This window comes from Hipposideros armiger, unplaced genomic scaffold, assembly GCF_001890085.2.
Source record: "Hipposideros armiger isolate ML-2016 unplaced genomic scaffold, ASM189008v1 scaffold_20, whole genome shotgun sequence".
Taxonomy (NCBI): domain Eukaryota; kingdom Metazoa; phylum Chordata; class Mammalia; order Chiroptera; family Hipposideridae; genus Hipposideros; species Hipposideros armiger.
Window position 1 is genome coordinate 5033027 of NW_017731370.1, and position 13782 is coordinate 5046808.

General features: G+C 43.1%; 1 protein-coding gene across 1 annotated transcript in view; it reads right to left on the bottom strand.

The window, feature by feature from the left end:
• Positions 1 to 447: 447 nt before the first annotated feature.
• Positions 448 to 13782, bottom strand: part of SLX4IP (SLX4 interacting protein) — a 207734-nt gene continuing 194399 nt past the window's right edge. Inside the window, exons 7-8 of the mRNA XM_019635262.1 lie at positions 6882 to 6982; positions 448 to 5348 (exon numbers count right to left, since the gene is read on the bottom strand). Of these exons, the coding sequence (XP_019490807.1) occupies positions 4628 to 5348; positions 6882 to 6982 (822 nt within the window). The 3' untranslated portion in view covers positions 448 to 4627. The remainder of the gene's footprint in view (positions 5349 to 6881; positions 6983 to 13782) is intronic.

Genomic DNA, 13782 nt, shown 5'->3' on the forward strand with positions numbered 1-13782 from the left:
GAAAGCGTCGGCCCAGGACTTCCCTCAGTGCTGAATAAGGACTAGATCCATTTAGAAAATGGAAATGAATCCACTTGGGAAATGTCAAGATTCTCTGGGAAGGAGTCAAGGTCACATTCTTTAACCCCTCACAAGAGGGGTCTAAGCTCACAATTGGGAACATAACTGCATTGTAAAGACCACCCCAAAACCTTACAGGCCAATTTAATCACAACATCCCACACAGGGTTTTTCAAACCTAAATCTTCAGGATCAATGGTTCAAACGCAGAGATCCTTTGAATATTTTAACACAGTATTTAAAACCTCAGGATTACTTCAAGGAGGAAAAGTCTCTAGTAAATAGAATATAATTTTAAATAGCATGTTCAGAAAAGGGCATTTTAGATGCATATTCCTTGGGGTTAACTCACTTGTTTTGAAGAAAAGTGATACACACTAATTTAAGTTTTTAAAACAACTTTACTTTTTATTCATAAAACAGGTTCGTTTCCAATGCATACTACTTTCATCCCCTAGACATGTATAACTGTTTAAATACTTTAAACAAACAAGAGGATAAGGCCAACGGGAACAGGAGCTCTCATGGTGATTACTGCAGTGTTTGGTTTTCTAACTTGAGGGAAGAAAGTTATTCTGGGGATCTGTCAAATCCACACCTACAGTAGCCTGATCAGAGGCTTTGGGGTCAAATGTGTGGTTTTATTGATTTTGGCTTAATTGAAGAACTAAGATTTTTGATAAGAAACTGGAATGGCAATTACAAGGTAGCACATGGTAATATTATGCTGCATAATGAAACTTATTTGAATGTAATTTGAAGCCCAGTATGGAGTAGTTCTCAACAATTAAAGGCAATAATTTCACCCACTCAAGTCCCCTCTGTTAAGCTACACATTGACATATATTTGTTCCTTGTCTTGCTAAATAAATAAAGAAACCAAATTAGAGGGAGTTCTGCAGATTTCTGAGAATTTAATTACATCATTAAATTGTAATACCGAGCATATTTAAGGGTAGATTTCTGTCCTGAGTAATTAGCTGAAATACCTTCATTTTACAATGCTTAATTTATTTTGTACTAAGAAAGTCTTTAAACCATTTAACAGAATCAGCTTAATTTTGATTTTTTACTTGCTCCAACGTGTTTCAATTCATTAGTGTTTCAATAACAACGAATGAACTCTCTCATCTTAATAAACCAAGCATGGAAATTTCCTCATAAGAGAAAAAAAAGAAATTGAAATGATTTCCATATTCAAGTCATAGCATGCCGAATAGAGAATCTTGGGCTCTTGGGAAAGCCATTTGTTACCTCAAAAGGAGAGCCACTCACTAGAATTTTGTGGAAATATTACAGTGGGGCCTGCCAAGAAGGAACTGAAGGAAACGGAATGGCAACACTAATCCTAGGCCATTCTCTTGGGCACAGAAGTTTCCTTCCCTTATGTGCTCTGCCCTCAGCAAGCTCTTTCTGAAATCAAAGGCCACCGATGTGCACAACAATTCATGCTAAAATCCAAACATGCGTCAAAAGCAAACAATTAACTGTGATCCCATCACTGTCCCCAAGATGTATCTTGAGATAGCTCACTCAGAGACAAGCTATATTCTCCATAAACCAAAATAGAGGATTTCTGTGACTCTTGCTTTTCATAAAATGAAATACATTTTCCTACTTCTTTCATATTAAAATAAGTGAACAAAAAAGCTGCAGCACTCATTCCTCTCTCCCCAAATGTTTGTTCCTTTGCATTAAACAATTTATATGCATATCTGGATGAAAGTAACTTCCAATGGCAAAGAAAAGAAAAATGTGTAAGAAAAAACACACTGACTGTTCAGACATTTCTTATTTACAGACATAAAACAACCTAAAACAAAGCAAAGCCCAACAGCAACCTATTAAAAAGTCATTTGAAAGCACATGGAGGTGACTTAGAAGCCATGAGACTGAGAAAGTTAGGGAGTTTAAAGTTATAACAATCAAATTGGATCCACATTTCTTCCAAGCATCACAGTTACAGGGACTTGAATACACATTTAATTTAAGTGGTTGATGAACTTGTTCTTTTTGACTAAGAATACTGACAGGATCTCAGATTTTCAGATGCTGAATTACTAAGATTATTAAAAATATCAAAACACATATCACTTCCAGCAGTGGAGAACTCTTCATTTTCCACCTAATAAGCAACAAAAAAACCTGGCAGCCATTTTCCCCTTTGTATTTCCTAATATCGAAAAAATCCCACAACCACTCAAATAACAAGAGATCCCACAACCATTCAAATAACAAGAGATCCAGGGGTGTTGCAGACATGTGGAAGAAAAATGCTTAAAGGCAAAATTCCTCAAACACATGCCGCAGTACATGGAAGTAGAGAGCTGTTCGGTCCGTTAATCCTGTTAAAATCCTGTGTACACGATGGCTGAAAGACCGTATCCATCTGCAACCAATGGTACTATTTTCCCTCTTAAGATCACAGTAGTTATTTCCACAAACACACCCAACTCTAAAGCCAAGGTTTTACTGAAAGAAAACCATTGAAAGTATAAGAATTGGCTTTAACCACTGGGCCCAGATTGACTGAAGTAAAAACTCAACAAAAACTTTCTCTGGTGCCTTCAGTTCACACATCTTCTAGTTCTGCGGCAGGCAGCAGCTATTGTTCTGGAAGGGCTGTCTTCTTTATTCTGGGCTCTCCCAGGGAGCTTATTGTTTCTTGGCTTATCTATCTGGGTTATTATTTGTGCCCCCTCTGTTGAAACTGTTCCAATCATTGTTTCTGTTTAAGAAGACTGAATGACACACCTGTGGTCCTGTGTTCAGTGCACACCTAGAATACTGACCACTCCAAGAGAGAGGCCCACGATGGGCCATGGAAATTGATGTTCTACTACTTCCTCAGGAGGTGCAGTCCACCCCTACTGGAAGAACAGAATCTGCTCCACTGTGGTTGGTATTCTGTTGGATTCCTTCTTAGCCTATAGAATCCTTTGATTAGAATCAGCTGGGGCAGGAAAAAAGCTAGGAGGGAAGAGGAAATGACACCAGTGGGCAGGGCCATGTTCCTGGTGGGAGTGGTGAGGTTGCGACCACAGGAAGGGGACAGGTTTCCAGGCAGGAAAGAAAAGCATCTATATCCATGGCCAGGATATAGACTGAATTTCATGACCTAAAATGATGCCACGAGATATGGTTGCTTCTTAATGAGTCTTACCCTACAATACAAATGGAGAAAGAAGGCATGGGAAGGACAGAAAGAGTTGGGACAAATCACTAATTAGTCTTAAGCATAAACTTACCCACTGTCTGTGTCCATATTTTTTTATTTTGTTAGGTTTTTTCTGGGGTATTTTTCTGCTAACTAACACTTTTGGGAATATACTTGATTTTCCTTGTAACTAGGGAGGTGTTACTTCAAAGGACCACCCAATGATGAGCAGGAAGAAAAGATGTTTGACGGGTGGCTTTTGAAGATGGATTTTCCTTAGGATGAAATTGAATTATGAAAATCTTTAGAAGGTGTCTATCCAAAATAAGTCATTGCTATGATTCACTATGCGAGATTTCGGCAAGCCCACTGGAGACATTAGTGGGCGATATCGTAAATCTAAGGCTCCTGTTTTGAAATTCAAACTGTCTGTGAAGCCTTCCAAATGGGAAACTGGTGACTCTGGCCACGTGGGTCCTGTTCCATCTTGAACCTAACCAAAATCTTAGAGGCGAGGGCAGGGAAAGGGATAGGCTTGAGCTGCAAGCAAGAACAAGTGTCTTCCATGTTTTCCCTAATGCTGGGGAGAATTATATGTAAATGTCCTGCAATTGTTAGAGTAAGTAACGGCTCCCTGGGCGCTGTGGCTGTTATCCTTAAGAACTGCGGAACAGAGTAACTCATACACTGAACCCAGGTGCTTCACAAATTTGAGGGAGTAGGCGTGTAGGTGTCTCCATGTGGCCCCCAGCTGAGAAGTTGGAGGCCATGGTCGCTAGGCTGGAGAAAATACACACTAGGGAGTCTCCAATTAGTAGGGTGGTTCTTGAACTTGAGCATGTTTCAGAATCACCCAGTTTCTCATTCAGTAGGTCTGGGGTGGGGCCCGAGATCTGCGTTTCTAACAGACTTTCAGACAGTGATGCTGCAGTAGGACGAGATGCTGAGAACCACTGGCCTGTTCTTTCACTGCTGCCCTACTTAGACTGCGGAGCAAGAGGATCAACTGTACCCCTAGAACAACTGCAGCTCTGTGGCACTGTCTTTACGGGGTCCATCGCATGGTCTGTACAGTGATGCGCCTGCGCGGTGGCATCTGATTGGTTCCTCCAAGCAGTTCATCGTGAATGGTGTCATCCCTCACAAAGTGAACGGGCGGTTATCATTAACATAATTTCCTCAAGACAGTTAGTTATAAAGTATGATGAGAGAGTAGCAGTGTTGTTAGAACAAACACACAGGCTCCTGGAGGTGACTGCTTTGAAAGCTAACCCTAACATAGATATGTATTTCCTATTTAAAACAATCATTCTAATTCCTTTGAAATCACAGCATCGATACCCACTTCTCATTTTTCACAGGTTTGGCCACTATATCCTCAACCACAACTTCGCAATCCTCTTCAGTAAGTTAGTGGCCTCTTTCAGACTTCTTCCTTTTCTTGGTTGGGCTGCCCTGAATTGCAGCTAATCTTTCAGTCTTTGTGGCTGAGCCGGTTTGCTCTGCCTGCGCTGGCTTATTTTTCATAAGATGTCTGGAGGAGAGATTTTCCAAAACATGCAACTCTTCATTAGACATGGTTTTTGCCAAATCTTGTTTCAAAAGTAACCCCGGATCTGACAGCTCTGAAGTTGGCAAAACCCTGACAGCTTTGCTTTTCTCCACTATTATTTCTCTTGGGACTAATCGATCACTTCCAAGAGCAACTCTCTTGTGGTGGTCGGAGCCTTGCGCAGAGCTGCAGTTCCTGCGTTTCTGCTGTGTTCTGGCCCCTCGTGGACTTTGTTTTGGACCTGGTGATGCTGACTCACAGCTCCAGACAGGGCTCCTGCTTAGAAGCCCAGTCTCTAACCACTCCCCAGGATGAGGTTTTTGCTGGCTGCTAGTATCTTCTGGCTGCGTCTGATGAACATTTTCCAGCTTTCGAACAGGAAGCCCCCAGTGGCTCTCAGTTGCCTTTATGTAATCCTTTGCTTGTCCCGTGGACTCTGATGGGAGGCTGGATACAGTCTGACTGTCATCCCTTCTCACTGCCATCTCTGCAGTCACTGAGCCATTAGATGTTCCCACAATGTCCCTGCTGCTGGATGATTTCCTCACGGTAGTGCTTTTTGTTTCAGCTCTTTTCACACTAAACAAACAACAACAAAAAGATTTTTTGTTTTAAGCTGTAATGGAATGGTTTCCTCCAAATTCCCCTTACCACATTTCCTACACCTGAAAAAGGAAAGCATGCACTACCCTCCCTTCTCCCTCTCTCTCTGTAAATCTAGAAAAATCCCCAAGTGTATGTTTCAATGCAGGCTGGATCAAGCAATAGCCTTCACATTTCCCAATACACTGGGACACACCAGGATACACTGTTTATTGATCACTGGGTTATCAATGGAGTTACAATGAAGTTACGATGGAGTTCATATATATTTTTTTTAAACTTTATTGGGGAACATGTGTTTTTCCAGGACCCATCAGCTCTAAGTCAAGTCATTGTTTTCAATCTAGTTGTGGAGGGCACAGCTCACTGGCCCATGTGGGAATCGAACCGGCAACCCTGGTGTTGAAAGCCTGCGCTCTAACCACCTGAGCTAACCAGCCGCCCCTGGAGTTCATATTTTAATTAAGGCAGACAGGTATTCATTTCAGATGTTAAGGGTCAATATTGCTACATTTGGTACATTTGATTCCTGCACACCTCCTCCCCCTAGAAGTACATAGTCAAAGACATCCAATCCAGAGGCTGTGTTTGTGTGTGTCTGTGTGTACAAGGACATGCTTGTACACACACACACACACATGATTTCTATTTGTAAATAAAGAATAATCTTCTGGAATTTCTCTCAGGCCATCTTAAGGTATTACTCAAATATAATCATTATTTAGCTGGTTCATTAACCATTGGAAATGAGATTTGGTTAACATAACTTGAAATGTCCTGAAAGAAATTCCAGAGAGTATGCAAGGAAAGAAAATAGAATCATGGCAGACACAAGAGCATGTGTGTACACACACACACACACCCTTTTCTACAGCACACACAATAGACAATGTAAACTTCATCCTAATTGTAAAATTCACTTTGAGGGACAGGATAAAAGCTGTATGGGGAGAATTTAGAGACTAGAGAGTCTGACTTCAACATATTTGCAAGCTTGTGAATGGCAAACTTCATAAACCTCTAAACTCAAAACAATGAAGCTAAAATAGTTTGGAAAGAAATATATATATATATATATATATATATATATATATATATATTCATGTTCTTACTGTTGCTATCAGGGGTACAAAGATTATCATAATTATGTTAGGGTCGAGCAAACATCTTAGGAAAGAAGTGAGTTGTTTTTTTTTTTTTTTAGATCTGTCTGTAGTCACTGTGAAAGTTGTATGAAACACACCAGCAACAGGTGCTTTTCATCTTCAAAGCGCTTGTAATTAATCACTCCTTGCAACACACCTGTGAAGCAAGGACTTGACTCCTATTGTCCAGAAAGCGAGAGAGTCAGGAAGGTGGAAGAGTGAGAATGAGACTTAGGGCAGGCGCAGGGCCAGAGGGGGTTTTGTGATTCAGTTCCGCGCACTCTTGTTGAATGCTAGACTTCATGCTCTGCATCCATACAGATACACAGTCAAAAACGAGAAAAAGGAAACACATTGGACCTACATTTCTTTCAAAGCATTTCTCTTGAGCTTTGCACTGGGAGGAAGTGGACTCTCCGCACACTCAGCAAAATAATCAGACGTTCCATGGAGGGCTCTTTCCGTCTATTCCAAAAGATAACAAAGATTCAACAAGAAATCTATTGCTGAACATGAGAAAAAACAGCTATACTCTGAAGGCCCTGGTGAACAGATTTATTTTTGAATAAATCATCCCAGGACTAGATGACACTGCTTACTGTTAGGCTATTATAGTTTTTTTTAATCTAGAACTTTTGGTGAATTGTCACTCCTTTTGGCCTCCCAGCCCACACACTTCATACATTAATATGCACCACAAACATACAAGACTGTGATGGGCAGGATGTTGATTCCAAACCATCTGGGAACTCTTGGCTCATATCTGATATCTCTGAGGCCCAGACTGTGACGAAGCCCAGAGTCACGGTGCCAGGCGGTGGCTTGTTCATGACCTTCCATCTTCCAGGGACCTGGTGGCGCAGGGGTTTGCGCCCTGGTTTGCGCCTTGGTTATCCTGAGAATTCCCCACATTTTCTCTAGTTACGAAAATACAGAATGTGGCCTTTGTAATACTCAAAGTTGCATCAAGATCTAAGCCTTTTAATACTGGTACCTTGAAAACTGGAGTTTGTGATTCTTAGCTACCAAAAAACTGGGAGTTTTCCCCCTGAAATTAACAGCTTTACCATGGTTTTATATAATTCATAGATTATCGGTCTACCTGTCGTTATATGTTCCTGTGGAAGCTTCAGAAGGAAGTTATTATAAAACGTAAACTCCTCCCAACCGTCACCCACGTTGACCCATTTCATCCTTTGGAATCATTTCCTTTTTGTTAGCAAGTAGATAACTGAGACAAGGTGGCAACTTCTCTCATTTTCTGGGACACTATGTACCCGCCTCTATCAGATTCCATAGTAAAATCTGGCTGCCGCAGCAACAGTTTTGGTAAATGGTCAGTAGGTTTTTGCTTTAGATTTACACTGGAATTACCAACGACAGCCCCAGGGAGCCTGGTAGATGACAGCCAGTATGATGCCTGGGTGTCCCACGGGCCACAGAGTTTTGTCCAGTCACTGCCCTGCCCCCCACTCAGTACCAGCCTGCAGCCCAAGCTAACCCTGCTTATGGTTTCAGACCTGGACCAATGTTGGTCAAAGGCATCTCCGTGTACAACCTATGTCAGTTTTAAGAATTGGTGGACAGAATATTATACGTTTCATTGGATTATACTGTATTTTGATGCTCCCCCCCACCAAGACTTGACCAAAAGAGCTACAGTTTAAAAGTTAAATGAGAGAGATTGAGAGAGATTGAGATTTATGTGTGAAACACTTCTAAACATGCCCTATAAGTACAGTAGATTTCCCCCTCACAACCACACCCTGTAAGTGCTGTATTTTCAGAGCTGAACAATTAACATAAGGAGCATGAGTCAGGCTTTGAACAACTCTGTGGGAACCAGAAAGCCTTTTGCTATTACGAATGATGTAAATTCCCCAAGGCTGGAAGAAGTCCACAATGGAAGGCAGACCGGGTCATAAATAACAACAATGGATACTGACTGCAGAGACCACAGAAAGTAGGATGCCGTGACAGTGACACTTTGAATCTCGTATTGGATTCAATCACTGCCCTTATTTATTTATTTTTAAAGTAGTTTAAAGAGCACTATGTATTTCCTATGGGAACTTCAAAACTTCTTTAAGAAACAAGACAATCAACTCTCATCGCAAATTTCTCTGACAACAAACAATGGGGAAGAAATGTCCCTGGAAGAAAAAGGACAACAGAAAAAGTGACAGAGTGACAGAAGGAAATGTCCAGTTCAAAAAGTGTAAAACCTGTGACTTCGTTTTCAAAAAAAAAGGAAAAAGAAGAAAGAAGAAAGAAAAAAGGCAAGGCGGGGTCTCACGCTTAAAATTAAAACCACATTTGGCAATTTGTTGAAGGAGGCATATTTACATTTGTATGAAGGCTGGGTGGGCAGGGAAAAAAAGATTAGAATCCTTCTTCAGCCCTTGAACTGTCAGATCTCATTAGAAATCTCTCATTCTTACATTTCTAGGGTCAATTCTTTCCCCTTTGTCGCTAAATCGCAGCCTCCGGTGCCCCCAAACAAGTATTCAAAAGGAAGCAGCTATCACCTGGGACCGAGATTTCCCAAGGGAGTTGTCCTGATTACTAATGGCTTCTCACATCTGGCATCAAAATGTAATCCATGGCTTATCCAGAGGCAAAACTCTCGGGTGCAGACAGTGTGTGCTGTTTCAAGTGCCTCTTGGGGGTACCTGGACGACTACTCTTATTTAGATTCTGTCCTGACATTTTCTGCAAAGAATACAGACACATCCAACATAATTAAAAAGGCTACCAGTTGGCCATCCAAAAATCCAGACTGAGTACTCCATGGGGCTTCAGAAATTTAAGAAATAGTTTGACCAAGAGAATCTCTTTTGGCTTTCATAGATGATTCTTCACAACCTGGAAGCTAGTTATGAGATGAGCCAAGGAATAAAATGCTGCAAATATCATTTCCTGGTCACCTGCCCCACCCCCACAATTTATTTTCACTTTTGATAATGCTCTGAGGATTTTAGTTTTAAAACTTTTGACCTGTAAAGAGTGTCTAGATATAGTTCCAAGACACAAGAGAAGTAGGGCAAGGCCACCAGCCCCAGAAGGAGTCTAATCTAGGAAGATAGCTTCCTCAGCAGCTTGAGCAGCCCAGGCAGCTCCCGGGCAAGGGGTTAGGTCTTGTCCCTATCCCTGGAAATGCTCTGGGACCAGGGAGGCACACTGAGGTGGAGGAGAGGCAAAGCACATGTGCTCCGGTACAGGTCCAAGGTAAGAGTCTGAGAATGATGAGGTCTGGTCTGACCTGGGACACACATTTAAAATTCCTGGACAGAAAGGACTGCAAAGAGAGCCCACGCCAGAGTGAGCTAGACAACTAAGACTCACTTCCTGCCTCTAGTCAGAGTATGAGCTGGACTGAAAGGTAGTTAGAAATACTGGTTGTGGGCCGGCCCAGTGACATGTTCATTAGGAGTTGGCTTGGGATGCCAGCTCTGAGCAGCAGGGCCCCAGTTCAGATCCCACATGAGGGCCAGTGACGCTGCGCCCTCTACAGCTAAGATGGTGAACAACAGCTCGACCTGGAGCTGGGCTGCCGTGAGTCGCCGGCGATGGCGTAGGCTGCAGTGGGGCTGGCCAGCAGCTGCTGTGAGCAGCCATGAGTGGCCATCCAATGGCCAGCGAGTGACTGCCTCACCCAGGAAAAGCACAATGATAACACCAACATGGGCCAGTGAAACGACGTCCTCCACAACTAGGCTGAAGAACAAAAGGACAGCAACTTGTCTGTTCCCCTCCCCCAATTCCCCCAATAAAATCTTTAAAAAAAAAGAAATACTGGTTGATATTCAAATTACAAAGGCAAGTTGAAATTGTGGCTAAATCAAGGCATTCACGCCACAGTGACTTACTGAATGTTATTTTCCAACAGAACACCATTGGATTAATGAGGGGTGGGGAGAGAAGTTGGCCTAAAAAGATATAAAAAGCACCTGCTCTTCAGTTTATAACCTCCTTCTGTCTGTAAAACACAGCTGAGGCTCCTAAAGGCTAGTGGGACTGGCTGTATCAGTGGCACAGAGGGAGCTTTTAAAAAATACAGAATCCCAGGACCCACCCCTGATTCATAAGATCTGGGGTGGGGCTAGGAGATCTATGTTTAGGTTTCTAGGTGATACACATGAAACAACACTCGACAGAGCAGAGAAACACAAACCAATGTAAACTGGTATACTGAGGCAGCATTTGCAAAGTGTGGTCCGGTTACCCCAGGCATCAAAATCACCCGGGGGGCTTGTTCAAAAGTGTTCTGGATTCTTCCCCAGAATGTACAGTGTTAGGATCTCTGGGGGTGGGGTCAGGGCATGTGCTTTTTAGGCAAGCACCCCAGTGACTCTGATCTCAGCATGGATAATGATCTGTCCTGAAGGGGCATGGAATTGATAACTGAGCAGAGTCCAGAGTCCAGAGTCCAGCAGTCAGTCATCCAATCACACAACCCTGAACTCTGCACCGGGTGTTGTTTGAGGACATGGTGGAAAAGAACGTGGACCCACAGAAATCGTCCTTGCTCTCATGAAGACTCCATCACAATGGGGAAGACAAGAAACAAACAAACATATAATGTGTCAGGGAGCAATGATGTTATGATGGAAAATAAACCTCTAAAGCAATGGTTCTCAACCTGTGGGTCACGACCCCTTTGGGGGTCGAACGACCCTTTCACAGGGGTCGCCGGGTAGTCGTATGTGGGCGTATCTGCATGTGGGCATGGAGACGGATAGAGGAGCGGTGTCTCGGTTCCTAAGACCATCGAAAATATGTGTTTTCCGGTGGTCTTAGGCGACCCCTGTGAAAGGTTGAGAACCGCTGCTCTAAAGGATCATGGGGAGCTGTTTCAGATATGGCGGTCAAGGAAGGCTGTGGTAGGTAACATGGTGAGTTTTACCCAGAGACCGGGGTGGAGAACAAGCCACATGAGCACATGGGAAAGAGCATTTTAGGAAGAAGCATAGACACTGAGGTTCTGAAGACAGAGCACGCCTGGAAGCAGGAGGAACAGGAAAGCAAATCAGAGGAAGGGCTTGCTGAGCAGGTGAGAGAGAGGTGTGTGTGTGTGTGTGTGTGTGTGTGTGTGTGTGTGTGTGTGTGTATACTGTGGGGGAATCATGAATGTTTTTATAAGGATGGCACATTTTTTTCTAAGGAAGATGGTGTGTCTTTGGAAGTATCCAAAAAGAAAAGTGACTTGCCATTTTTAGAAAAGATCACCTTGAGTGTAGTAGAGGGACAGGAGACCAGTGGTGAGCCTACTGCACTAATCCACTCAGAGACAACGGGTATTGCAGGGGGTGGGGTGGGGTGAGGAGTGACTGGAAATGTAATTTGAAGGGAGGTCCAACAGGATATGCTGACAGACTGAATACAAGAAGTGAGAGGAAGAGAAAAGTCAAGGATGACTCCAAGATTTATGGTTTAAACAACTGGATGAAGGAAGTTACCCTTTACCAATACAGGAAGTACAGGGGGAGGGGCAGGCTTGGGGAAGTGGAGCCCTTGTATCAACTTTAGGTGTGTAAACTTTAAGAGTCCTCCCTGGCTATCCAAATGGAGATGTTGAGCAGGCAGTAAAGATACAGGTTGCAGGAAGAGAGAGGTCTGGGCTGCAGACACAAAGCTGGGAAGTCCAGAGATGATATTGAAAGGCAATAGTCAGGATAAGCTCCACTAGGGAGTGAGTTTGGATGAGAAAAAAGAAGTTGCGAATGAAGAGGATTCAAGAAAAGAGACCATGATGAAACATCAGCAAGGAAAGAGAAAACTCAAGATAACACGATGTCCCTGGGGACTAGAGAAGAAAGAGCTTCATTGAAAGTGACAACTGTGTCAAATCCTGTTGACTAGTTAGAAGGGAAAACTGATCAGTAGAAGGTGACTGGATAAAAGTTGTTTTTGGTGAAGTGCTGGGACCCAAGCTGACCTGGGATGGGTTCAAGAGCAAAGTGGGCACTAGAACTCTCCAGGAGAAATATATCATGAGCCATACATGTAACTAAATTTTATACTGACCCATTAAAAAAGTAAAAGGAAACTGGAGAAATTAAATTTCAATAATACATATTATTTAATGCAATATAGTAAATGTTATCATTATAACGTGTAATCAATATAAAAATATTGAGATATTTTGTATTTTTATACTAAGCCTGAAATCTGAGGTGTATTTTATACAGTAAGTGCATCATTCTGACTTGCCACATTTCAAATGCTTCATAGCCAAATGTGGCCAGCAGCTACGGCATTGGCCAGTATGGGTCTAGACAACACTTTTGAAGGGTTTGCAGTTAGGGGGAGGAGAGAAATGAGGTGGTAGCTGGATTGGGGAAGGTGGTTGATGGAGGCTGAGTCAGTGATGACTCTGAAACAGGCATATTTGAAGCGATGTGGTCAGCTACCATGTGCCAACCTCTGCCTTGGTGTCAGGCACTGTGTCATGTACTCACCAAGGTCACCTTCAAAACAGCTTGGTGAGGCAGGTGAGCGTTATTACCACATGCCAGGGGCTTGATTCAACATGGACAAACAGCAAGGATGGCAACTCCTCTGACAAACATAGCGTCTGCTGGGAAAATCTCGCTGCCTGCTTTCAAGTACCTGGATGCAGGCCCTGGGACATCAACATTACTCTAGTTGGAATGGGGCAGGGCAGCTCCTTGGGGCCATGATGCCAGGCTGCCAGTCCCTCCAAGAGCCCTGTGTGTGCACCACAATCACAGCTCACCCCAACGACACTGCCTGCTGCGGTATGGTGCACCCAGTGCCCCCTCACAACCACGGCTAGAAGGGTGTGACAGGAGTTACGCCACCAAACTCATTTTCAGGACTGTAGACCATCCTGCCTGATATGAAGGCAGTACAGAGAGGAGGGGAAACAGCGTTCTTTAATGCTATTCAGACTTTTCTCACAGTAGTACTTAATGTAGCAATGACTGTGGTACTCTCAGTCCTTATGTTTTGAGAGTTGGATCTATTTTCTCATGGTTGCATACATGAGTTTTTCTTTTTATTTTTTAAGTATTTTTTTTTAATTGGGGAATTGGGGGAAGGGGAACAGACAAGTTGCTGTCCTTTTGTTCTTCAGTCTAGTTGTGGAGGATGTTGCTTCACTGGGCCAAGTTGGCAGCATCATTGCGCTCTTCCCGGGTGAGGCAGATTGGTCACTGGCTTTTGCACAGCCGCTCACGGTGGCTGCTGGCTACACATGGTAGCCCATGGCAACCCACTGCAGCAGGGGTTGCAGTCTACGC